General features: G+C 38.0%; 1 protein-coding gene across 8 annotated transcripts in view; it reads right to left on the bottom strand.

Moving 5' to 3' along the window:
• AP3S1 (adaptor related protein complex 3 subunit sigma 1) overlaps positions 1-27,359 on the bottom strand; it is a 75,754-nt gene that overhangs the window by 13,560 nt on the left and 34,835 nt on the right. For 6 of the 8 annotated variants that reach the window (XR_009496055.1, NM_001046416.1, XM_059890525.1 and 3 more), the window contains 1 exon segment: positions 13,700-13,771. The exons of the other annotated variants lie outside the window; for them this stretch is intronic. Coding sequence is in view for 5 of the 6 variants with exons in the window: in NM_001046416.1 (NP_001039881.1) it covers positions 13,700-13,771 (72 nt within the window). In the remaining variant the exon portion in view is untranslated. 8 annotated transcript variants of the gene reach the window in all.

Here is a 27,359-nt window from a genome sequence, read left to right as displayed (position 1 = left end):
TGTAGCAATTCCACCAGTCCCGTTTTGCTCAGGCTTTCTTGTGGCTTCATCCCTACACACATTGTTCTACTGCCTTTCAAAACATCTTAGATCACAAGCACTAGATTGGTAGAACTGTAGATTTCAGTAATACTGAAACGTCTGCTAAGTTTAGAGGTATCAAAATACGAGCAGCCTACCAGTGTGAGTTGTAAGCAACAAATTCTAAGAATGTATGCAAATTTGTCCTCAAAGTTAAAAAAATCCTTATGAAAGCAAATTTAGATCCTGAAAAGACAGAAAATACGAGCTAAATTCCTAAACATAATCTCAGTCATTACAAAGATAATAAATGCATAAAGATGGTATTCTCAGTGAGGAGGTACCATAAGTTATGTAGAAATCCAAGGAGATGAACAGTTTGGGAAAGAGAACTATCAACTTGGAGGCTGCTACTGCTGCTAAGTCACTTCAGTCATGTCCGACTCTGTGTGACCCCATAGACGGCAGCCCACCAGGCTCCCCCGTCCCTGGGATTCTCCAGGCAAGAACACTGGAGTGGGTTGCCATTTCCTTCTCCAAGGCATGAAAGTGAAAAGGGAAAGTGAAGTTGCTCAGTCGTGTCCGACTCTTAGCGACCCCATGGACTGCAGCCCACCAGGCTCCTCTGTCCATGGGATTTTCCAGGCAAGAGTACTGGAGTGGGGTGCCATCACCTTCTCCAAACTGGGAGGCTACTCCAATACTATCCAGGTTGCTGTTGTTAGGTTGCTAAGTCGTGTCCAACTCTTTGCAACCCCATGGACTGAGCATGCCATGTGTCCAAAGTAAGGTATGGCATATGAGGAGAGGAAATTTAGAAGGTGAACATGTCCAGTGACAGAAAAATTCATGTTCCAAGAATTGGGAAGAATTTTGGCTGACTTAGTAAGAAAAAGAGGATAAGCTCTGCCTTCAGCTTAGCCCTAACTCATATGGATGACATGTTTCAGTATTTTGTTTTATAAATCTTACTAAAACCAGATTTTTAAGGAAATAAAAGGGTAACAATATGCTTATAATACAACTCATCTACTAAACTGCTTTGATGTTCACCTAAAAGTTCAATAAGTTTTCATTCTCTTTTATGAATTTTTTTAAGTGTTTAAAAAGTGGCAAATACCACATTAACGATGTATTTTTGCTTTAAAGAAAAAAATGCCCTATCTACCCAACCACACAGCTTCTTCTGGACATAGACCATAACTTTTAAATTTCATTTTTACTTTTTAAAAAATTCACCATATAAGAAAAACATAAACATATATAAAAACAGTCTCTACCACCCTCTGCTTCTGTTATTAGGTCCCTCTATTCAAAGATAATCACAGTTACTTGTATCTTATATATCCTTCCAGAAAACTGACGCACATACTCGTTATATGTGTGTGCATATCTAATGTACACAAATGAGATTACATTGTACACACTATTCTCATAGTTCTACAAGAGAATAAAAATTGAATTGAAAGTTACAGGCAAGAGAAAACGAGCCTGTCACTTAATAAAGTAATAAAACTTACTGGAGCCAGATACATGTATAAAAACGATCAATGAAACTGTTGGTAAGAGCAAACAAAAATATAAAATTAAAATGGTGAGTCTACCATATTATCACACACCTTATAATGAGAGAAATATACAGATTCTTCAGGAATATAGTTATTAAATGAACAAATGAGTGGGACAGAACAATATCTATAATACAGTCCCATTGAGGTACACTAAAAACATTACATACATTCACACACTTGGATATACCCAGAAAAATTCTGGAAAGGCACATAAATCATTTTTAAAATAAGACTTTATCTTTTAAGAGCTGTTTTAGGTTCAAAACAAAATTAAGAGGAAGGTACAGAGGCTATCCCACACATACAGCCCTGGCCTCTGACAGACACTGCCTACTGAGAGTGGCGAATCTGTTAAAGCCAATGAACCTACACTGAGACAAGATCACCCGAAGTCACAGTCGCTCTCAGAGCTCTCTTCTGCTGTTCTACATTCTATGATAAACAGCCATCACTGTTGTGTCCCGGAGAGTACCCAAAATACCCTCTATGGTCCATGTATTCATCCATTCCCCTCCTTCCCCAGCTCTGACAACCACTAATCTTTTCAGTATTTGCATAGCTTTGCCTTTTCCAGAATGCCATACCGTTGGAATCATACAGTACATAGCCTTCTCTGATTGGTTTCCTATACTTAGCAATATCTATTTTAAGGTTCATCAATGTCTTTTCATAGTTTGATAATTTGTTTTTAGCACTGAATAAAATTCCACTGATTGCATGTAACACAGCTTGTTTTTCCATTTACCACTGAAAGACATCTCGGTTACTTTCAAGTTTTGGCAACTGCAAAAAGAGCTGCTATAATCATCCATGTGCATGCTATTGTATGGACCGAAGTTTTCCACTCTTTTGGGCAAACACCAAGGAGCACAGCTGCTGGATTGTATGATGACAGTAGGTTTACTTTTTTGAAAAGAAACTGCCAAACTGTCCTCCACAGTGACTACCTTTTTGTATTCCCACCAGAAATGAATGAGAATTCCTGTTGCTTCACATCCGTACCAGAATTTGATGTTATCGATGTTCTGGACTTTAGCCATTCAAATAGGTGTACAACGTGTTATAAATATTTTTTAATAGATAGTAGTTACCTAAGCAATGGGACTGGAGGACTGAGGAAGAAAGAAGACTTACTTTCTTCTATAGATTTTATTCATTTGTCTTGAAAACTTTTAACACAAGCATATATTGCTAGAGGAAAAAAAAGCTTCTCTTTGGAAGCTTTTTGGAACTCTTTGGTTCAGAGGAACAATATTAAAGGCAACAGCCACGTATGTATTTAAGTAATTTAAGAGGTAACTCAAAGGTGCTGAATATTTGTGAGTGATAAGAGAAGACAAGCATGCCACCTTTTACATTGTTGAACAATAACTCTTTTTATGAGTCAATGAAGAACATGACATCATGAGAAATGCTGGGCTGGAAGAAGCACAAGCTGGAATCAAGATTGCCAGGAGAAATATCAGTAACCTCAGATATGCAGATGACACCACCCTTATGGCAAAAAGTGAAGAGCCTCTTGATGAAAGTGAAAGAGGAGAGTGAAAAAGTTGGCTTAAAGCTCAACATTCAGAAAACGAAGATTATGGCATCTGGTCCTATCACTTCATGGGAAATAGATGGGGAAACAGTGGGAACAGTGTCAGACTATTTTTTGGGCTCCAAAATCACTGCAGATGGTGATTGTAGCCATGAAATTAAAAGACACTTACTCCTTGGAAGGAAAATTATGACCAACCTAGATAACATATTGAAAAGCAGAGATATTACTTTGCCAACAAAGGTCCGTCTAGTCAAGGCTACGGTTTTTCCAGTGGTCATGTATGGATGTGAGAGTTGGACTGTGAAGAAGGCTGAGCGCTGAAGAATTGATGCTTCTGAACTGTGGTGTTGGAGAAGACTCTTGAGAGTCCCTTGGACTGCAAAGAGATCCAACCAGTCCATTCTGAAGGAGAGCAGTCCTGGGTGTTCATTGGAAGGACTGATGCTGAGGCTGAAACTCCAATACTTTGGCCACCTCATGTGAAGAGTTGACTCATTGGAAAAGACCCTGATGCTGGGAGGGATTGGGGGCAGGAGGAGAAGGGGACGACAGAGGATAAGATGGCTAGATGTCATCACTGACTTGATGCACATGAGTTTGGGTAAACTCCGGGAGTTGGTGATGGACTGGGAGGCCTGGTGTGCTGCGATTCTTGGGGTCACAAAGAGTCAGACACGACTGAGCGACTGAACGGAACTGAACTGAAGAACATGAGACTTCTGCTTAAAACTACTACAACATATACGTTTAAGTGGTCTCTGTATTATTTTATTATTATTTATACAGCATTATAATGTCCACTCGGAGAAGGCAATGGCACCCCACTCCAGTGTTCTTGCCTGGAGAATCCCAGGGATGGCAGAGCCTGGTGGGCTGCCGTCTATGGGGTCGCACAGAGTCGGACATGACTGAAGTGACTTAGCAGCAGCAGCAGCATAATGTCCACTGTTGGCCTCTAATAAGTGCATCTAACAAGTATTAGATGACAATATGACAACACTTTTTCTTCTTCAAAATCATTTATCTCAATTATCTTAAAATTTAAAAAACATGGCATTCTTTTTATATGTAACAGTTTACCCCATCAATAAACCACATTTATTAGATATTTATATATAGTGCTACAGACAGCAGCATCTTGGTTGAGTAAAGCCTATATAATCATTGGAGAGTAAATGAAGATTAAATCAAACAGATTTCACTTTTTAACAGTTACAAGTCAAGTAGAAACAAGCATCTAAAACCAAAGAAATGGAAGGAGGTCAAATTACATAGAGTCCTTTCTATGGACTGTCACTAGTTTTCAAAACATAAAAGCTACTTTGTTGTAATTTATGCTAGAAATGAGGTCCTTGGCACCAAACGTCTTTTAATTTGACTACACTAATATCTTACTACAGGGGTAGTCAAGTAAAACATGGTATATACAATATTTCACTTAAGAATGAAGCTGATACATATATATTGATATGGAAGGATCAGAGAAGGCAATGGCACCCCACTCCAGTACTTTTGCCTGGAAAATCCCATGGACGGAGGAGCCTGGTGGGCTACAGTCCATGGGGTCACTAGAGTCGGACACGACTGAGCGACTTCACTTTCGCTTTTCACTTTCATGCATTGGAGAAGGAAATGGCAACCCACTCCAGTGTTCTTGCCTGGAGAATCCCAGGGACGGGGGAGCCTGGTGGGCTGCCGTCTCTGGGGTCGCACAGAGTCAGACACGACTGAAGTGACTTAGCAGCAGCAGCAAAGAGAGATGAAGACAAAAGCAAGGCATAGAACATTATGTGAAATAAAAACATAATCATTCACTGAACCAAGAGAACTATGCATATCCTTGAAAATAAATACAAAGTATTTATTTTATAAATACACTATTAAGAGGAATGACTTCTGGGAGCACCGTGCGGTAGGGGTGAGTTGGTGCACGGAGGGGATGAGGGAAGAAGAGCTTTCATGTTTAATCATATAGCCTTCAGTGTTATCTGACTTGTTTCTAAAGGAAGGTAAGCATTATTATTTTAATTTTAAAATAATGAAACATATGAGTAACACTGCAGTGTTAATGGCTGTCTGAGTGCCTGTGAGAAAAAGACAGAGGCACACAGGTATCACACGTCCTCCTAAAACAAGTGTGAGCTACTTGAGGACTGGGGTAAGGAAATAGTTTTCACATAACCCTGCAAAGTGTGAAGGACTCAATAAATATTCTGTCAAATGTGTTTTGCAAAGAACATCTTCTTCTCCTCTTGCAAAAGGAGCAGGAGTTTTGAAAAGGGGTGAAGAGGAGGCAAAGCAGAGTTACAACTCTACTCTAAAAACTATAGTACTGTTTAGATTTTTTAAGTGAGACAGAATAGCCAATTAAGATGAAATGACATATTTAAGATATGCTAGAACATTTCCACCTATGTACTTACGTGGGTCATATGCTTACTAATTTGATAATAAAATGCTAATATACATATTTGCTAAGACAAATTTAAACAATGTACCTAAAGTCATCTTTAATACCTGTATTTATAATTCTAAGTGGTCTAAATAAATCTCACTTCACATTTTGGTATTTCTTCAAATGTAAGTATAGCTCAGTTCAGTCACTCAGTTGTGTCTGACTCTTTGTGACCCCATGGACTGGAGCATGCTAGGCTTCCCTGTCTATTACCAACTCCGGGAGCCGACTCAGACTCATGTCCATCGCGTCAGTGATGCCATCCAACCATCTCATCCTCTGTTGTCCCCTTCTCCTCCCGCCTTCAATCTTTCCCAGTATCAGGGTCTTTTCCAATGGGTCCATTCTTCGCGTCAGGTGGCCAAAGTGTTGGAGTTTCTGCTTCAGCATCAGTCCTTCCAATGAACACTCAGGACTGATTTCCTTTAGGATTGACTGATTTGATCTCCTTGCAGTCCATGGGGCTCTCAACAGTCTTCTCCAACACCATAGTTCAAAGCATCAATTCTTCAGTGCTCAGCTTCCTTTAGAGTTCAACTCTCACATCCATACATGAATGCTGGAAAAACCATAGCTAGACTAGATGGACTTTTGTTGGCAAAGTAATGTCTCTGCTTTTTAATATGCTGTCTAGGTTGGTCATAACTTTTCTTCTTTTTAAGCACCTTTTTATTTCATGCCTGCATTCACCATCTGCAGTGATTTTGGAGCCCAGAAAAATAAAGTCTGACACTGTTTCCACTGTTTCTCCATCTATTTGCCATGAATTGATGGGGCCGGATGCCATGATTTTAGTTTTCTAAATGTTGAGTTTTAAGCCAACATTTTCACTCTCCTCTTTCACTTTCATCAAGAGGCTCTTTAGCTCTTCTTCATTTTCTGCCATAAGGGTGGTGTCATCTGCACGTCTGAGGTTATTGATACTTCTCAAGGCAATCTTGATTCTAGCTTGTGCTTCATCCAGCCCAGCATTTCACATGATGTACTCTGCATTAAAGTTAAATAAGCAGGGTGACAATATTCAGTGTTGACATACTCCTTTCCCAATTTGGAATCAGTCTGTTGTTCCATGTCCTGTTCTAACTGTTGCTTCTTGACCTGCATACAGATATCAGGAGACAGGTCAGGTGGTCTGGTATTCCTATCTCTTTAAGAATTTTCCACAGTTTGTTGTGATCCACACAGTCAAATGCTTTGGTGTAGTTAATAAAGCAAAAGCAGATGTTTTTCTGGAACTCTTGTTTTTTTTGATGATCCAGTGGATGTTGGCAATTTGATCTCTGGTTCCTCTGCCTTTTCTAAAACCAGCTTGAACATCTGGAAGTTCATGGTTCATGTACTGTTGAACCTGGCTTGGAGAATTTTGAGCATTACTTTGCTAGTGTGTGAGATGAGTGCAACTGCACAGTAGTTTGAACATTTTTGGCATTGCCTTTCTTTGGGATTGGAACGAAAACTGACCTTTCCCAGTCCTGTGGCCACTGTTGAGTTTTCCAGATTTGCTGGCATATTGAGTGCAGCACTTTTACGGCATCATCTTTTAGGATTTGAAATAGCTCAACTGAAATCCCATCACCTCCACTAACTTTACATTTGAATACTAAAAACATCATTACTTTATGAACCACTGAAAAGGAAAAATGCTGCTAATTAAATTATGACAAGCTATAGAATTGTAAATGTATATTGATCTAAATTAAAAGACACTTGCTCCTTGGAAGAAAAGTTATGATCAACCTAGACAGCACATTAAAAAGCAGAGACATTACTTTACTGACAAAGGTCCATCTAGTCAAAGCCATGGTTTTTCCAGTAGTCATGTGTGGATGTGAGAGTTGGACTTAAAAGAAAGCTGAGTGCTGAAGAATTGATGCTTTTGAACTGTGGTGCTGGAGAAGACTCCTGAGAAGAATCCATCTCTTGGACAGCAAGGAGATCAAACCAGTCAATCCTAAAGGAAATCAGTCCTGAATATTCATTGGAAGGACTGATGCTGAAACTGAAGCTCCAATACTTTGGACACCTGATGGGAAGAACTGACTCATTAGAAAAGACTCTGATGCTGGAAAAGACTGAAGGCAGGAGGAGAAGGGGATGACAGAAGATGAGATGGTTGGATGGCATCATGGACTCAATGGACATGAATTCGAGCAAGCTCTGGGAGTTGGTGATGGAAGGGGAAGCCTGGCATGCTGCAGTCCATGGGGTTGCAAAGAGTCAGACACAACTAAGTGACTGAACTGAACTGATCTCAAAAATGTGAAAGAAAATCAGCATTTTAGAATCAATGAAATATGATATTTTCTTATCATGCTTTAGCTCCACAGGTATTTATAAATAAAAGAAAAGCTATAATGAAAAACTTTAAGTAAGAAAATGGATGTCTTTGGGTTTTACTGGAGTCACACCAACATTAAAAAAAGAGCTTACCTTCAGAAATAGATCTTCTCAAAATGTACTTATCAGAACTTTATTAAATCTAAAAATATGTTAAATTTTTGTATAATTAATTCTCCAACAGGTTAGCTGACATTACAAAGTATTATACAAATCAAAACTTTCACTTGGTAATGTCATTAAGCTGAAGAAAGTACTTGCTTGTTTGCCTAAGGAAGTACCTGGTTCTACAGGCATGTGGTCAACATTGAGATTGATGCAACTGAGCAGGTTCTGCTGCTCAAGAGCACAGTCTCCACATAGACTTCTCTCTTCTTTAACATTATATCGTGAAAGAAAAGTCTACAGTATGATAACTTTGAAAATGATTTTGAAAGGAATTAAGAGTATATTTTGCTAGTCCATCAAAATTTTGATACAATTTTCAAGGCAAAATGGACAGGGAAAGCATACAACATACTTTAATATATTATAACATACTACTAATTAATACATTTTTAAAATTGCTGAATATGCCTCAGTCTTTCTCTCTTCTATATTGGATATTTCTTGTTCCATTTTCCTTGACCTGTAAACTATCTTTCCATTTTCAATCTTTTTGTCTCTCAAAATATATTAATTAGAACTTCATTAAATCTAAAAATACATTAAATTTTTGTGTAATTACTCTTCAGGAGGATAGCTGACATATCAAAGTGCTATATAAATCAAAACTTTCACCTGATAATGTCATGAACCTGAAGAAAGTCTTCGCTGAGGAAGTAATTGGTTCTGTAAGTATGCAGTTAATACTAACCACATATAACTTTTAACCATGAACATATAACATTAACCACAGATAACATTTTCAGTCTTTCTTGACTTTTTATGCTACAATATGGACAATGGGTTCTACCTTTCTATTTACTCAGACGTGTCTGTTTAAATTTATCCGTTGAAAATTTTAATTTTGATATTTTTTTCCTTTTTCAGAAATTTCATTAACTCCTCTAGTAGTTACACATGCTTTCTCATGGAGCATATTTACTGATTGTTCAGCCTATTTTTCATTTCTCTTGTTGAGATGGCTTTTTTTTTTTAAAGAAAACAAGCAATGGACATCAGTGTAAGATTTTGTGAAATTTGAGCAAAATCTGTTAAAAATATTGCATCACATGTTAATTTTCTATTTTTTTTTATAACATAGTATTTCTATTTTTTTTTTTTCTCTGCTTACTCACTGGTACTTAGGCGTGGTTGCTGAAATCTCTTAAAGGTTCATTTCTTCTGTTGGTGGAAGGAAAAGAAGACTCTCATCGTATATCCTGTGGTTTAAGGACTGGCTATGAAACTCCTTAAGTGAGAATGGGCTAGAGGAAACCACCTTAGCTCTTAATTCTTCATTCTTCTGGCCCGAAGGGTAGGAAAGATACTGAGGCCTCCAATCAGATCTCCCTTACTCTGATCTTTTTCTTTGCGGGGTGGGGCGGGTAAGAAGCAGGGAGAAATAGAGCATATTACAGCTGTCAATGTCAAAGTCATACATGTTCCAAACCAAGCTCTTTATAAATCTTCAGCTCTACCATCTTTGCCCTGGGATTTGATGGTGTGTTGCGGTAGCAGCAACAACCTGGGGCTGCTCAATTAGAGCCAGGCTGTGCAGGAAATGGGCAGGTAACACAACTGAGCAAATAAGCAGACCTTCCTAGTAAACCCACAATGGCCATGTAAGTAAGAAATAAACCAAGTTACTCATATTTTAGATCTTATGACTGCAATATAACTAAACTGTAATAAAGAGTCTGACTCTATTTTTGATGTCTGCCTGCTGACAGCTTGCAAGCCCCACTGTTCTCCCTTCTCCTCTCCTGCCCACATCTGGGAGAACTGATAAGAAAGTCCATGTGCTCCTTCCTTTACACTGCCAGGAAATTCAAACTGTGCAAGACCTGAGCTACATGTGGAAACCCTCATTCTAGTCCCAACCCGCTAACCACATAAAACCTCAAGATAGTCACTGTTCTTGTTCTCCCCCTAAACGCTTATTATGTGACTGATAAACCTTCTCATATCAGATCTTCTTGGTGTACATGTGGTATCTTCAGTCTCTACATCCAAATAAATTTGGGTTGGGGGTACTGTTCCATTCTTCAGGGTGACTACAAATATTAGTTTATGTGACTGATAAAGAAACTGTTACTTAAAGGCTGGTAACGAGAAGCTCAACAACAATCACAATAAAGGAAAAGACAATGGCTTAGGGGTTGGTTGGTAGATCACGTGGAAATTATCGTATGAAAGTTAGTGATCCAAGTTTGTAGTGGTAAAACATTGGCAAAAAAGCAGATAAATTTACCCATGAAAACTCATTTCTCTCTAACATAAAAACTGATACTGTTACCATGGATCCCAGAGAGACAGCATGTAGCACAAGATAAACATACTGCATAAATTAGAAATAATCTGGTATTTGTTACTGCAACATAAACTAATCCATCTTGATTGATAACAGAATGGGTATTCTTTACAACTTCCTTCTTTCCTTTACCCAAATGTGGTCTAACAGCACTCACAGGGTTGTGCAGAATTTGCCCCTAAGAAGAAATGAGCTAAGATATTTAGGAGATCCCTGACTGCTAGAAGGTCCAGGGCTGCTTGGCAGCTGAAAACAAGCCTACTTTCACAGAAGTGATTAAAAAAAAGACTAGCATTGTTTTAGATAGAGAGTATTGGGACAGAAAAAGACCCTGATGCTGGGAAAGACTGTAAACAAAAGGAGAAGGGGGCAGCAGAGGATGAGATGGTTGGATGGCATCACTGACTCAATAGATATGAGTTTGGGCAAATTTCAGGAGACAGTGGAGGACAGAGGAGCCTGGAGTGCTGTAGTTCATGGGGCTGCAAAGAGTTGGACACGACTTAGCAGCTGAACATCAACAACTAATAGGGACAAGAAATGTCTACTTGACTGGTCTGTAACTTCTGCTAAACTGAAACTTTTTCTCATTGCATTGAAGAAAAATTAAAACAAGATTTGAGGCCAGAAAGAAGAGGCACAGCTAATTTTGGCAGGTTCCAAAACAGTGATACATGGTTGTGTGATATGAACAGGCTACTTACTATATATATGATCCTATAAAGACATATTTGCTTGTGTACTTAATTGTACCAAAAAATCTAGAAATACACATACTCTAAAATGCTAACACTCTTGAGAGTCCCTTGGACTGCAAGGAGATCCAACCAGTCCATTCTGAAGGAGATCAGCCCTGGGATTTCTTTGGAAGGAATGATGCTAAAGCTGAAACTCCAGTACTTTGGCCGCCTCATGCGAAGAGTTGACTCATTGGAAAAGACTCTGATGCTGGGAGGGATTGGGGGTAGGAGGAGAAGGGGACGACAGAGGATGAGATGGTTGAATGGCATCACTGACTTGATGGACATGAGTCTGGGTGAACTCCAAGAGCTGGTGATGGAAGGGAGGCCTGGTGTGCTGCGATTCACGGGGTCACGAAGAGTCGGACACGACTGAGTGACTGAACTGAACTGAACTGAGTGTCAATTAAACAAGGAGGTGATTAGACCGGGGTGGTTCTAATACATTAACAGTCTGCATGAGCAAAGTGAAACCTAAGCCTGAAATGCCTCAAGGTTAAGAAATCAAAACCTAAGACCAACCAACATACACAGCCAACCTGGCTTTCCCAAATAATGTAACTGCTTAAGCAACAGCCAGGGTTTCCCTGATAGCTCAGTTGGTAAAGAACCTGCCTGCAACGAGGGAGACCTGGGTTCGATCCCTGGGTTGGAAAGACCCACTGGAGGAGGCAAAGGCTACCCACTCCAGTATTCTGGCCTGGAGAATTCCATGGACTATGTAATCCATGGGGTCGCAAAGAGCAACTTTCACGACTGAGCAACTTTCATGCAATAGCCATTCACTTTCACTTTCAAGCAACTTTCATTTTTTTCACTTTCATCAGATAATTCCCTTGCTTTGCTTCTGCTTCTTCTCTATAAACGCCTTTCATTTAGCTTGCATCAGTGGAGTGCTCATAACCAATTCTGGTTAGGTGCTGACCAATTTGAATCCATTTTTATGCAAATAAACTTAAAATGTTTAATGTACCTCAACTTATCTTTTAATACTAGACAATCTCTGAAATTGAGATGGCTTCTATTTATTTTCTTATTTGCTTTTTCTGATTTTTCTAAAATGAATGTATATTAATGTAAAATAGAAGTTATAAAAACACCGTGTGTCATGTATGGAAGGTATATATATGTAAGAGTTTAATTTTTCTATTAAGGAAAATTTTTCTATTACAAATGCAACAACTTTATTCCTACTGCAACATTTTACAATAGAATCCTCCATTTTCTCAAAAAATTGCTACATGTAACATATAATGATTTGAGCAGTCATTTGATCTAATGATCTCTGAGCAATCATTTTAAAAATAGAATTTTAAACATTTTAGCCATGTACCAAAACATACTTTAGAATATTGTGAACCCTAAGGCCTAAAAATAACAGGAGTCTTTGTAAGTGCAAATAGCATAAGATAGATAATAGAAAAAAGCAATAGAAAACTAAAAAGAATTCTCTTAAAAATATCCAGGTTAAGTTCTTTATGCAAAATGAGTCAATATATGAAAGTAAATGACTTAGATGAGAAATGTGACCTAAAGGACTGGCTAATGGTAAATGTATTCTTCTGATGTTCACAAATAATAAAATGCATTTTTTTGTTATGTCTTCATTGTGGTAGTGTACATAACTAAATGCATTTGCCAAAACTCAGTAAAATGTATGCTTAAAGCTGCTGAATTTTAATGTATGTGAATTACATTTCAATGAAGCTTCTAAAAATCACAATTTTTTGTTAAAGTTTTCATATTTCCCAACAATTTTATTCAATGATTTAGCCATTCAAAACAATGTTATATTTTATCAACTTAACAGAGAAAAAAATCCATGTATAGTAGAAGTGGAATCTCTCATAAATTCCCTATCCCCAACAGCCAGTAACACTAAAGAATTCAGTCATTCTCCCTCGCTCTCACCTCCTTTCAATAGACCATCAAGTCCTATCAATTTACCTTCTTTCATCTCAGCTCTACTGCCTTAGTTCATTTCTTTCTGGACTACTGCAGTACACTTCTAATTGATTTCCTTGTCTTTACTCTCCCACCTACCAATCCACCACCCTTAAAGCAGAAAATTATTTTGTTTTGTCCCTCCCAAAATGAACAAACAAAGCAACAAGGCCAAAAAACACTTGTTTTAAGAAATTAAATTGGTTCAGAATGAAGTCCCAAATCCATGCGAGTAAAGGTACTTTAAAATTAGATTTCCTGATCAATATCAAATCTTCCCCTCATAAAAAGCATGTATTTTATATTTCTGCCTGTAGAGTCATCCCCTCCTTTTCTGTCTGTGAAATATCTATGAACCCTTTAACCTTTTTTTCTAAAACAAAACAAAAAAAATCCAGTTTAAATGTAATTTCCTTCATTCTCATCTCATCCTCTAGATATGAATTCCTCTAGGTCAGGGTCTGAAGCTTCTTCACTAAACACAGTGCCTGGCTCGTAGTAAACACAACTAATGAACTGAATAAAGGATTAAAAATAGCATTATTCACTGAATTTATTTTTACTTTGACAAATATAAATTAACATTTTTCTAAGATAAAAATTTTAGAAAATTTGATACTACAGAAGCTGTACCTTGTCTACATGGAAAATTAAATCCAGTTCACAGACGTTTTCAAAACACTTGTCTAGTGTTTCCACAAATACCTAAAGAAAAGAAAAAAGGTTAAAAGCTTTTGAGAACTATACAAGTTCATTCAAATCTATTACCTACAAGGCAGACAATTTGTAACTGAGAACTAAAATGTCTAACTCCACTATCACATTTCTCTTTTTTAAAATGAAAACTGTATTAAGTACAAAAGGAATAATTATAGACTACTCTTCTAAACTAATTTTCAATATGGTAATAACCAAAATAAACTTCACTGAAAATTATTAAGAACCAGAAATTGTTAGCACCATTACTTACAAAACTACTGACAAATACTCAAATCAGGCTCCCTTTCTTCACATGAGGAAAAAAGAAAACCTGTCATAAGTGTCTGTCAAGCTGGACAGGCACGGTCCAAGTCTCAGCCACATCTAACAGAGCCAGCAGTTTTTAATTAGCGAAGCAGGATAAAAGATTATTAAAATTCAAACTCACGGACAGAGCACAGGCTTTTAGAATCAGACTGACCTGGACTCAAACTCTGGCTAGAATTCCTGTATGACCTTGTATGGGAAAAGGGTAACTCAGTAAGCCTGGCTTGGTCAACCCTACCCATTCCCCAAAATGGACTGCTTACAGACTAGTCTCTGACTAGTTCCTGGGACCCCAGCTCTGAGCCCTTGGAAGGTTCTGTTTGATAAGAGTGTTTCTGCATGCCTGAGAACCTGGGCCACACTGTACCAGCATGACCAGACAGTTTATGCTGACAACGTGATTTACGATGAACACATTTTTTTCTCTCAGGTTCTGAAGCTTAAGTAGTTCAGTCACAGAGGTATCACACGCCTATGTGACTGACCCCTAATAAGCACCTAACACTGCCCAAAACACATCTACTAGCCAAAGTCACTACTATTTACCTGTTTGTTTAACATATATGATGATTACAAGTTAAAACAAAAATAGAAAATTCTAATTCTGCTAATAAACATTGATATAAAAGTAGGGAAATTATGTGGTTGCCAAAACTTTGGAATTTGCTTATAACTTAGAAAAAATGTTGTCAATATTTAAACCAGAGTAATACCAACTATTGATTATATTCTTTGCAGCCAAAGATGGAGAGACTCTATACAGTCAGCAAAACCAAGACCGGGAGCTGACTGTGGCTCAGATCATGAACCTTTATTGCCAAATTCAGACTTAAATTGAAGAAAGTAGGGAAAACCGCTAGACCATCCAGGTATGATCTAAATCAAATCCCTTATGACCATACAGTGGAAGTGAAAAATAAATTTAAGGGACTAGATCTGATAGAGTGCCTGATGAACTATGGACGGAGGTTCGTGACATTGTACAGGAGACAGGGATCAAGACCATCCCCATGGAAAAGAAATGCAAAAAAGCAAAATGGCTGTTTGGGGATGCCTTACAAATAGCTGTGAAAAGAACAGAAGCAAAAAGCAAAGGAGAAAAGGAAAGATATAAGCATTTGAATGCAGAGTTGCAAAGAATAGCAAGAAGAGATAAGAAAGCCTTCCTCAGCGATCAATGCAAAGAAATAGAAGAAAACAACAGAATGGGAAAGACTAGAGATCTCTTCAACAAAATTACAGATGTATGGCACAACCAATACAATATTGTAAAGTAAAAAAAAATAAAAGAAAATCAGAGATACCAAGGGAACATTTCATGCAAAGATGGGCTTGATAAAGGACAGAAATGGTATGGACCTAACAGAGGCAGAAGATATTAAGAAGAGGTGGCAACAATACACAGAAGAACTGTACAAAAAAGATCTTCATGACCAAGATAATCACGATGGTGTAATCACTCACCTAGAGCCAGACATCCTGGAATGTGAAGTCAAGTAAGCCTTAGAAAGCATCACTACGAACAAAGCTAGTGGAGGTGATGGAATTCCAGTTGAGCTATTGCAAATCCTGAAAGATGATGCCGTGAAAGTGCTGCACTCAATATGCCAGCAAATCTGGAAAACTCAGCAGTGGCCACAGGACTGGAAAAGGTCAGTTTTCATTCCAATCCCAAAGAAAGGCAATGCCAAAGAATGCTCAAACTACCGCACAATTGCACTCATCTCACACGCTAGTAAAGTAATGCTCAAAATTCTCCCAGCCAGGCTTCAGCAATACGTGAACCGTGAACTTCCAGATGTTCAAGCTGGTTTTACAAAAGGCAGAGGAACCAGAGATCAAATTACCAACAACCACTGGATCATTGAAAAAGCAAGAGAGTTCCAGAAAAAATCTATTTCTGCTTTACTGACTGTGCCAAAGCCTTGACTGTGTGGATCACAATAATCTGTGGAAAATTCTTCAAGAGATGGGAATACCAGACCATATGACCTGCCTCTTGAGAAACCTATATGCAGGTCAGGAAGCAACAGTTAGAACTGGACATGGAACAACAGACTGGGTCCAAATAGGAAAAAGAGTATGTCAAGGCTGTATATTATCACCCTGCTTATTTAGCTTATATGCAGAGTACATCATGAGAAACTGTGGGCTGGAAGAAGCACAAGCTGGAATCAAGATTGCTGGGAGAAATATCAATAACCTCAGATATGCAGATGACACCACCCTTGTGGCAGAAAGTGAAGAGGAACTAAAAAGCCTCTTGATGAAAGGGAAAGAGGAGAGTGAAAAAGTTGGCTTAAAGCTCAACATTCAGAAAACTAAGATCATGGCATCTGGTCACATCACTGCATGGGAAATAGATGGGGAGACAGCGGGAACAGTGTCAGATTTGACTTTTCTGGGCTCCAAAATCACTGCAGATGGTGACTGCAGCCATGAAATTAAAAGATGCTTACTCCTTGGAAGGAGGGTTATGACCAACCTAGATAGCATATTCAAAAGCAGAGACATTACTTGCCAACAAGTCTGTCTAGTCAAGGCTATGGTTTTTCTGTGGTCACGTATGGATGTGAGAGTTGGACTGTGAAGAAGGCTGAGTGCCGAAGAATTGATGCTTTTAACTGTGGTGTTGGAGAAGACTCTTGAGAGTCCCTTGGACTGCAAGGAGATCCAACCAGTCCATTCTAAAGGAGATCAGTCCTGGGTGGTGTTCTTTCAAAGGAATGATGCTAAAGCTGAAACTCCAGTACTTTGGCCACCTCATGCGAAGAGTTGACTCATTGGAAAAGACCCTGATGCTGGGAGGGATTGGGGGCAGGAGGAGAAGGGGATGCCAGAGGATGAGATGGCTAGATGGCATCACTGACTCGATGCACATGAGTTTGAGTGAACTCCGGGAGTTGGTGACGGACAGGGAGGCCTGGCGTACTGCAATTCATGCGGTCGCAAAGAGTCAGACACGACTGAGCGACTGAACTGAACTGACTGAATACCACCTATGAAAAATGTAAATACTTTTTTTAAAAGTGTCTTGCAGCAAAATATCATTATAACTATATGCTCCTAACTTAGGAAAAGAATTTTTAAGATTAAAGCTAAGTTTAGTTGAAAACTTAAAAACCTGTTTCAAAAAACTCTTCCTTAACTTTAAAGTTAGCAAGAATTACTTATAATTAGAATCGAAAGCCCCAAGGCAGACACATACTGCGAATCTGTTACATGGACAAGGTCAATAGAAAACTAATAATCTACAAACTGAAATTAAGAAATTAAAAAAAAAAAAAAAACAAGTTAATGGGCTTTGGGAACAGTAAAAAAATAATACAGTTGTTGCTGCATTGTATTTCACAAAGAGAAAGATAAAAAGTAAAAAACCAGAAGTGGCATGGTAAATGGCACCCTCTTGTGTTTCATTTTTAATGATAAAAGTTTAAAGTCAATTTCAAGGTAACTGTTATCTTCTAAGTAGCTACTCATTAATCTCTGGCCTTAGAAATTCAAAAGCTGGTGGGAGAAAAATTACTTTTAATTTACTAAGAATAATTTTTTAGGTTTTCCCACATTTTAATACTTGTATAGCTTTCTAAAAATAAATATAAACATAAGATATTCAGAAAAATGCCACATTCACATATAAACTGAGTCTCCCTTACCAGTGCCCTTCTAACAACAAAACTTCCTTGGGTCTCCTCTCTCTTTAATTACAAACTTATATGCCTGGGTCTGTATTTCTTGGGCTCTAAAATCACAGCAGATGTTGACTGCAGCCATGAAATCAGAAGACGTCTGCTTCTTGGCAGGAAAACTATGACAAACCTAGACAGTGTTCTGAAAGCAGAAACGTTACTCTGTAGACAAAGGTCTGTATAGTCAAGGCTACGGTTTTCCCAGTAATCACAAACAATTGTAATAGCTGGACGGTAAAGAAGACCGAGCGCCAAAGAAATGATGCCTTCAAACTATGGTTTTGGAGAAGACTCTTGAGAGTCCCATGGACAGCAAGGAGATCAAACTAGTCAATCTTAAGGGAAATCAACACTGAATATTCATTGGAAGGACTGATACTGAAGCTGAAGCTCCAGTATTTTGGTCATCTGATGCAAACTGTTGACTCATTTGAAAAGTCACTGATGCTGGGAAAGATTGAGGGCAGAAGGAGAAAAGGGTGTCAGAGGATGAGATGGCTAGATGGCATCACCGATGCTGTGGACATGAACTTGGGCAAATTTAGGAAGATGGTGAGGGACAGAGAGGCCTGGCGTGCTGCAGTCCATGGGGTCGCAAAGAGTCGGACACAACTCGGTGACTGAACAACAGCAGTAATGCCTGGGTCACAAAGGGTAACAGGAATCTATCACAAGCTTAGTACCTAAGAGTGCTTAGTACGCTACTAAAATTACAGCTTAGCCTCTAACAATGAAAACCAGGGCAAGTTATTCAACTCCAAGCCTCATTTGGGCATAATAATGGTGCCTATGCCACAGAGTTGTTTTAATGATTAAAAGAATAAATATAAAGGGCTTAGAACAGTATCTCACCAAAAAAAGTATTTGATATATGTTAGTAAGGATTAAAATATGATATACAGATGCAGAAATAAAAATGTGCACTAGGTAAAATAAATGTCATGAAAATTTCCTTAAGCAGTATCACTGATTTGGCAGGCCCTTCTTTAGACTATCTAGGTAAAAATATAAAGAATTTCTAGGCTTACGGACTTCTGCTAAATTTCAGGAGGAACCAATCCTACTGTTTCTAATCTATAATATTAAATAAAATACATAAGTGTTAAATACATACATAAATATGACATACATAAATATCATGAAAATTTCCTTAGGCAGTTATCACTGATTTGGCAGGCCCTTCTTTAGACTATCTAGGTAAAAATATAAAGAATTTCTAGGCTTACGGACTTCTGCTAAATTTCAGGAGAAACCAATCCTATTGTTTCTAATCTATAATATTAAATAAAATACGTAAGTGTTAAAATACATAAGTGTCATGTTATAAGACAAGAAATGCCTTAAACCCAAGAATACAGGGCATAAATTTAAAAATATGCCGAGATCAAAAAAATAATAATTTTGTTCAGTCAGCAGCGAGATGTTCTAGAGAAACACTGGCTTAGTTCAAATAAAGAATCAAAAAACATCAATAAAAATGTACTAACAAAGCTAGGGAAGACAGACTGAACTTAAAATCTGACCAATTACCCTTGAAGAACAACTATGAATACAGGTGCACATAAGATCCAATAGAAAGTATGATGTTTAAAGTACGTAAATAGCACTTGAGTCAGCATATGACTGGATTCTGGAGTGGACTTCCACTAAAGCTGACCTAGATACTAACACGTCAATGATTATAGATATTTTTTCTATCAGTAAAAATGAGACATTTATTGTGCATTTACCATGTAGCAGTTAATTGAGACAAATTAAACTCTTGACTTCAATATGAAAAAACTGAGTTGATGAAAGGGCTGTTTTCTGTATTCATGTCATAATGATTCTTTAAGAATTCTTAAAGAACTCAGTGATTCTTACTGTGTGATTAGTTTCTATTTTTTTAAATAAAAATGAAAAAAAACTAAAGGCTAATGATGATAATAGCACACAGTGGTAAAGAATCCACCTGCAAAGAAGGAAATGGAGGATACAAAACGCGGGTTTGATCCTGGGTTGGGAAGATCTGCTGGAGGAGGAAATGGCAGCCCACTGCAGCATTCCTGCCCTGGAGAGTCCCATGGACAGAGGAGCCTGGCGGGCTACAGCCCACGGGGTCGCAAAGAGTCAGACACAACTGGTATTTTTAAAATATGTATTTACTTATTGGCTGTGTCAGGACTTAGTTGTGGCCCACGGGCCTAGCTGTCTCGCAGCATGTGGGATCTTTTCAGTTCCCTGACCAGGTATCAAATCGGTAACCCCCGCATTGGAAGGCAAATTCTTAACCACCCGACCACCAGGGAAGTCCCTACAACTGGTATTTTGAGCACTGATCTAAAACAAAATACAATGAATAAAAACCTTAGCTTTTCCTTATAGAATATCAACTAGTAAATATAAAAATCATGAAAAAAATCACCATTTGGCAAACACCACAATAATTCAGGCAGGAATCATCAAAAGATGCTAAAAACTGATGACCAAATTATGATTAGAAAAAATATTATTTATATACTATCAAAATTATTCTCCATAAGATAACTCTAAGCACAAAGAGGCAAGAGAAGTTTAAGTAGGTAAATCTGGCAGGCACTTTATCACAAGTAATGGGACAAAATGACATCATGAATATCCTCATATGATGCATTTGAGAAGGACATAACATTACTTGTGATATTCAAAAATATATAACCCAAATTTAAGCATTAAGAAACATCATATCCAAACTGAGGAATACTCTGTGAAATAACTGGCTAGTACTCTTCAAAGGATCAAGGTACAAAAGACATGAAATGAATGGAAGACAAAGGTGAAGAACTACTACAGAGTGAAGGAGACTTAGAAGACAGAAAAACTAACACAATACATGACCTTAACTGTACACTTAACAAGAAAAATTACATTAATGGCACAGCTGGCAAATTTTGAATACACTCTGCAGATATTAGTATTTTATAAATGTAAATTTCCTGATATTAACTACCTACTTGAAATTATGGAACATGTTAAATTTGAAGAATCTGGATGAAGATATGGTATTGAAAATTCTTTGTATTGTATTAATATTTACCACTCTTTTAAGTCTAAAATAATTTCAACATGAAAAGTTTTTTTTTAATTTTAAAGAAAAAAATTTTTGAAAAACCAAGATGAAAAGGTACTCTTCTCTTGTATATCCAATCCCCCCTGAAATCTACTATTCTATGCCGACAAAGAAATCACATTATTTCAAGGAAAAATATTAACATAAGCTGAGTTTTTCTTTCAATCCTACTGTGAAGGGGAAAAAAATAAATTTTAACTTCTAGCTCTAAAATTCTGACTTTACATACTTGAGTTCTTCACCACTATAAAGTAATAACCATGTGTCTGCTACATTCCGGGCCCTGGGCTGACTACTTTATGTACACTAGCTCCAATTCTTATCACAATGCTGGCAAGGCAGGTATGGATATTAGCATCTACAGACAAGAAAATTTGGGATGGATAAGACTAAGTAATTTACTCAAAGTTACAGAACTGTTAGATGACATAACCAATACTTAAGCCCATATCATCAAACTCCAAAGACCAACTTGACACTATAATGCCTCCCAAGGGGACTGCTGAGAGGTCAATAAAACATGTAAATTAGAATAGGGAAAGGGAAAGAGAAGTCGCTCAGTCGTGTCCAACTCTTTGCAACCCTAGCACGCTCCTCTGTCCAAGGGCTTTTCCAGGCAAGGGTACTGGAGTGGGTTGCCATTTCCTTCTCCATAGACTAGGGAGCATCATCAAATTTGACACCTGGATTTATCATGAAAAAACAGCAATGGTAATAACTGAAAAATGCATTACTTCAATTATTATATTGAAGTAATTTCAATATTTCAACAATGAAAATAAGACAGGAAAAGGATTTTAGGAATGCTGAATCACCCTAACAGTGTTGATTCAAATTGTTTACAGAACTATTTTTTGGTTTCCTACATACATAAAAAACAAGTCTTATTAAAAACAGAAATTTCTAATACTCTGGTAACACAGTCTAGTGGAACAAGTAGAATTTTCCTAAAATGATCCTGGGTGTGCCTGGATCACTGTGGATTGCCCAGAAAAGAAACAAATCGCGCCAAATCGTGCCATGGTTCCCACTTTCTCCAGCAGGAGGAACTGCACCAGAATTCATCTCTGTCTGGAACCAGGGGCTTATCCTTCTCAGTCCCCAAAAGGGAAGCTGCAACTTCCCACAGTCCTCAAGAGCTGGTCAGTTAGGCTTCCCAGACAATTCTTAAAAACAGGTGGCACCTCAACATGTACAGCTCAAAGCTTAAGTAATGTATATGCCACCCTATGGACTAGGATACTTTCAATGAAGCTGATCTTTGTAATAAGAGAACAATGATGTGGTGGAAGGTGTGAGCTCTCCGTTGGCACACTATTCCATGTGTAGTGGTATCTATATCAGCACAGCTTCCTATACGATAGTGCAAAGACCAGAGAATCTTCAGCTGAGTGTTCTTGGCTTATGTGAAAGTTGCTCAGTCATGTCCGACTCTTTGCGACCCCATGGACTGTAGTCCATGGAATTCTCCAGGCCAGAATACTGGAGTGGGTAGCCTTTCCCTTCTCCAGGGCATCTTCCCATCCCAGGGATCGAACCCAGGTCTCCTGCATTACAGGTGGATTCTTTACCAGCTGAGCCACAAGGGAAGCCCTCTTGGCTTAAAGCATGTATTTATGAGGATAGTGTATAAAGTATTATTCATTAATACACAAACTGAATTGGGTAAAGAAGTCTTATTTTTCTTTTTCATTTTTACAAGAATTTGGGCTTTTTTTTTATCCTATGTGGTCTTAGATGAAGTCTTAGGAGGAATTCTGCTTTGTGATAGAGTTATGTGGCTTAGAGGGATAGGCTTATGCCCAAGAATTCCTCCTAAGACTTCATCTAAGACCATATAGGATAAAAAGAAGCCCAAATTCTTGTAAAAATGAAAAAGAAAAATTAGACTTCTTTACCCAATTCAGTTTGTGTATTAATGAATAATACTTTATACACTATCCTCATAAATACATGCTTTAATGATAATGTCAGCTAAAAAAATTGACTGCTATAAGTCAGTCATTTAGCAACAGGCTTCACGTACACTATATATTTTTTAATGCTTGCACCTATTCTATGCGCTATTGTTATTATTATTACTACCCCCATTTTGCAGACAAGCAAAATCAGGGTTAAAGAGGGCCTGAATGGTTTTAATCGCCACTAGCGTGCTTTAATTGACTGATATTTCTAACAACTCATAAGGTCTATAGGAAGTATACTGAAATAGGCATACTTTACAACTGAAAAAAATTCAAGGTCTGTAAGCATTAAATGACTTGCTCACTATCATATTAAATTAACCTTAATAGCAATAAGTAAAATAACCTCACAAACGTCTGTGTAACAGTACTACATATATATAATGCTATATATAGATGCTACATATATAAGAACTCTAGTTTATATACATATTCTAACACCAAGGTCAAAACATATCTTTCTAAATTTAGAGACAAGTTTAGCAGTTTATTCTCCATTTCTTCCTAACTATAACTGAACAAGATTGACACTGAATAACTGCTACATGTGACATCATGCAGCAGAAAGCTGTTACAAAATTTGGAATGACTGAGTAAACTTCTATGCCTCCATTATCAGCGTGGCATACTAAATTAATTGAGGACACTGTGCTTATAAATAACTCACACAACCAACATGAATATTTAATGGAGTCCTATTCTCACTCTGTGTAAATATTTCAACACTTCCAATGAAGATATGCTACAACAGAAAGGACTTCAAAAAGGCTAGCTTACAACTCTGAAACTGGATTATACTGCAGTCACTATCACACTAAAATCGCACACACAAGAAAGAAAAAAAGGCCATCTTTTCCCTCTAACAAAGAATTAAAAGAAAATAGAAGCTGATTATTCAGCTTGCTGGCATGCTTGTATAAATCTCACAAGGAAGGTACTAACAAGCCATTCTTTCGGATTTTACGTAAGATAAACAGTCAAATTTGACACAGCACACTGGTGCCTTAGAAACACAAAATCTTTGCATGAAAGTACTAATATGAGTGGCCAATGAGCATTTGAATTGTATCATTTTTAATATTCAAAAAACCACAATGAAACATGTATTTAGTCATCACATACCGATGCTGATTAAGTTTTCTTGACCCATTCTCTAACAAAAATATAAAACCAAGAGGTTTTGATCTAAACTCTCTTGATTTATATAATTTTCCACTTTTACTTGTATTACACTTGCCTTTCTCAAAACTAGAGGATGAACAAGGCCAGAAAATCATTTCTAAATAAGCTTTGAAAGGCTGTTTGTTTCATGAGACAGAAGCAGAAACAATAAGCTACTCCCTTCCATTTTGTTTACTCAATTTTTTTTAATGACTAACTTGTGCATACTCAGCAGTCCCTCTTCTTTAAAGATCTGTAATAACCACAGGGGCAAGACAGTAACTACAGAACTTCCAACATGTTCACGGGAGTTGATAGAACCTATCTCTGTAAGGCAAATTATACAAAGTTTCTTTTTTTGTGACATAACAGATCAACATGTAATAACTCAATAGGATCTTCTTATAAAAACAGCTCAAGTCTACATTACAAATGGAAAGATAACACAATTCTCCTGAAATTCTTTTCTCTGTATTTTATTTAGGATCAAGACATATTACCAACATTTCAAATAGTCATGGCTAAGAAGTTTTGCAAAACACAAGACACAGTTTCCACTTTTCATAAATACATGATAGACTTCAGATATGACAAAGGATATTTGGTTTTTAATTCCCATCCAAGCAGTAACAACCATGCTGTCATATCCATTAAGATCAGCAATAATATCAAAATAGTAATCAGTGATGGATGAACAATACAGGTAGGAAGATCAGAAAGTACAAAGGTTGTAAGGTAAAAGCATAACCTGGTGTATCTGAGGAACACCGAGGCCAGGGTGGGTGAAGCGAAGGGGAAAACACTAGAAAATGGAGATGAGTAATAAGGCATGGGGAAGAGAGTCAGATTATGTGATTCATGGGTCATTTATAAGGAATTTGGCTTTTACTGTGAGTGAGAGGGGAAGCCATTGAGAATTCAATATGGAAGAGTGTAAAACACAACATATTTGAACACTATCACCCTGGCTGTTATACTAAGAAAAGGCAAAAAGGAAAAGACAGTGGAAGCAGGAAGACCAGTCAGAAAACTACTGAAATAACCCAAGCAAGAGCTGATGGTGGCATGGACCATGTAGAAGCAGTGCAGAGTGGATTCTGTATACTCCAGAGTTTTTGCCAGAGAAGATATGAGAGAGATCAAGAAACTAAAATGAAGCAACTCAAGTAGGAGGCTGCAAACCAGACAAGCATGGTGTCCTGGAAGCCAAGTGAAGAAGATATTTCATGAAGAAGAGAGTGCCAAATAATCTTGATCTAAAGGAGGGCTGAGAAGCACCTTTAAAGTTAGCAATAGCGGAGCTGAAAAACCTGATTGGGACATGTTCAAGAAAGATGGGAGAAGGAAAATTTAAGACACTGCATATAGAAAACATTTTTAAAGTGTTTTGCTATAAGGAGAGGGAAAGAAATAAGGCAGTGGCTAGAGAAGGAAGGAGGGACAGGATTTTTAAGATGGAAGAACATATTAACACATTATAGACTAGCGGGAATAATCTAGAAGAGAAGAAAAAATGATACAGAAGAGAGAAACATGCCAGAGCAATGAGGAGGAAGTAGACTAGTTTATATGGCACCCCACTCCAGTACTCTTGCCTGGAAAATCCCATGGATGGAGGAGCCTGGTGGGCTGCAGTCCATGGGGTCGCGAAGAGTCAGACATGACTGAGCAACTTCACTTTTACTTTTCACTTTCATGCATTGGAGAAGGACATGGCAACCCACTCGAGTGTTCTTGCCTGGAGAATCCCAGGGATGGCGGAGCCTGGTGGGCTGCCGTCTATGGGGTCGCACACAGTTGGACACAACTGAAGCGACTTAGCAGCAGCAGCAGCAGCAGACTAGTATATAAGTGGGGGAGCTGGCCTTAGCTAGGAGCAAAGTTCACTCATCTCTTACAGAAAGGACAGAGCGCAAGGATGCAAATACAGAGTCTGTGGAAGTTCCCTTCTGGTTGCCTAACAAACTAGGAAGCTATATGCTGGAGAAGTGCTAGAGGTTTGAGAAAGGAGGAGAATGTATCAGCCATTGTCTAGGAGTGTGGGAGAGTGAAATGACCGGGGAAATATAATATGATTACTGGCTAGCATTAAGGACTCCCTAAGGTCTGGGACCATGAATTTAAAGTGAGGCCAGCATGTATGGTTATCTTTTTTTTCTCAGATGTGTGGGTATAGGCAAAAAGCTGAGTATATGCGAGCCTCTGACTATCAGGATTGACCATGGAATTTAAGCTGGGCAAGGAAAGTCAGACATCAGGAGGATCAGGGACAGTGAGAAAAAGATAGATTTAAAAGAGAAGATCCCAAAGATCCACTGAAAAGACAAAAAACACAGGAAGAGAATACAGGATCCTAGAAATATCTATTTTTCTAAAATTGCCATTTATTTATTAATAAACATTGAATAGTTTAGAATATATAACTATAGCTAGAAAACTGTCAATAAATATTTTTATCCTAAAAAAAACCACAACAACCAAAGAAAAGGACTGAGGGTCCCAGTAGGCTCAAAGAACCATTGGAGTAACAGAAACTGATATCAAAAGATAAGAGATGGTAGCACAGAGTGGAAACTGTGAGGGACCGAAGTCTGGATAAACACAAGGTCTAGAAGTGAGTACTGGAGTGGGATAACAGGCAAAATTCATTGGAGAAGAGGAATTTCAGTTTGAAGATACCAGTGTACTGAATGAATTACCCACATGAATGTGGAAATACCTAAGAATTATAATACAAGTAGTACTGGAGTGAATGTCATGGGACTAAGAACTAGTATCTGTTGGAGACAATTCTCCATGGGTCTTCCATTCCTCTACATCATGTGAACAAAGGTACTAACTACCTTTATTGTGGATTAACTTTCCAAGCAAACTTGTATAGCCAACCGCCTTGGAAAATAGTGTTTCCCTCCAAAGCAAAGGGTACTGTTCCTTTGCTTGGAAGACATTCTCTTCCTCTAGGACTTGGGCAGACATGCTTAGTGTCTGTTACGAAAAGACACCTTATCGAGTCACACTTTAGGAACTGGGACTTGAGTAACCAGTGAAAGCAGATGCTGTCACTCTGGCTACTGCTTTTGCTGTTAGTAATAAAGTCCTTTGTTTCGACACCAGAAACACCACTCCCCTCCCTCCATCTTTTGTTAGCATCCATGAAACCGTGGTAGTTTTAGCTTGCAGGTAGAGTAAAATCTCAGACCACGGAAAGTTTCTGACAAAATCTCCCATGAATAGGGAGTGAGAGGTTACTGCAATGGGTAGAAAGGATGGGTAGAAAGAGGTATGGTTTGAGAACATGAGATAAAGTCTGGAGATGTTTTAGAAGAGAAAAAGGTCTAGAAAAAGTAATGAAAAGCAAAGAGAAC

The sequence above is a fragment of the Bos taurus genome, chromosome 10 (genome assembly GCF_002263795.3).
Source record: "Bos taurus isolate L1 Dominette 01449 registration number 42190680 breed Hereford chromosome 10, ARS-UCD2.0, whole genome shotgun sequence".
Lineage (NCBI taxonomy): Eukaryota > Metazoa > Chordata > Mammalia > Artiodactyla > Bovidae > Bos > Bos taurus.
This window is presented reverse-complemented; position numbering and strand designations above follow the sequence as displayed.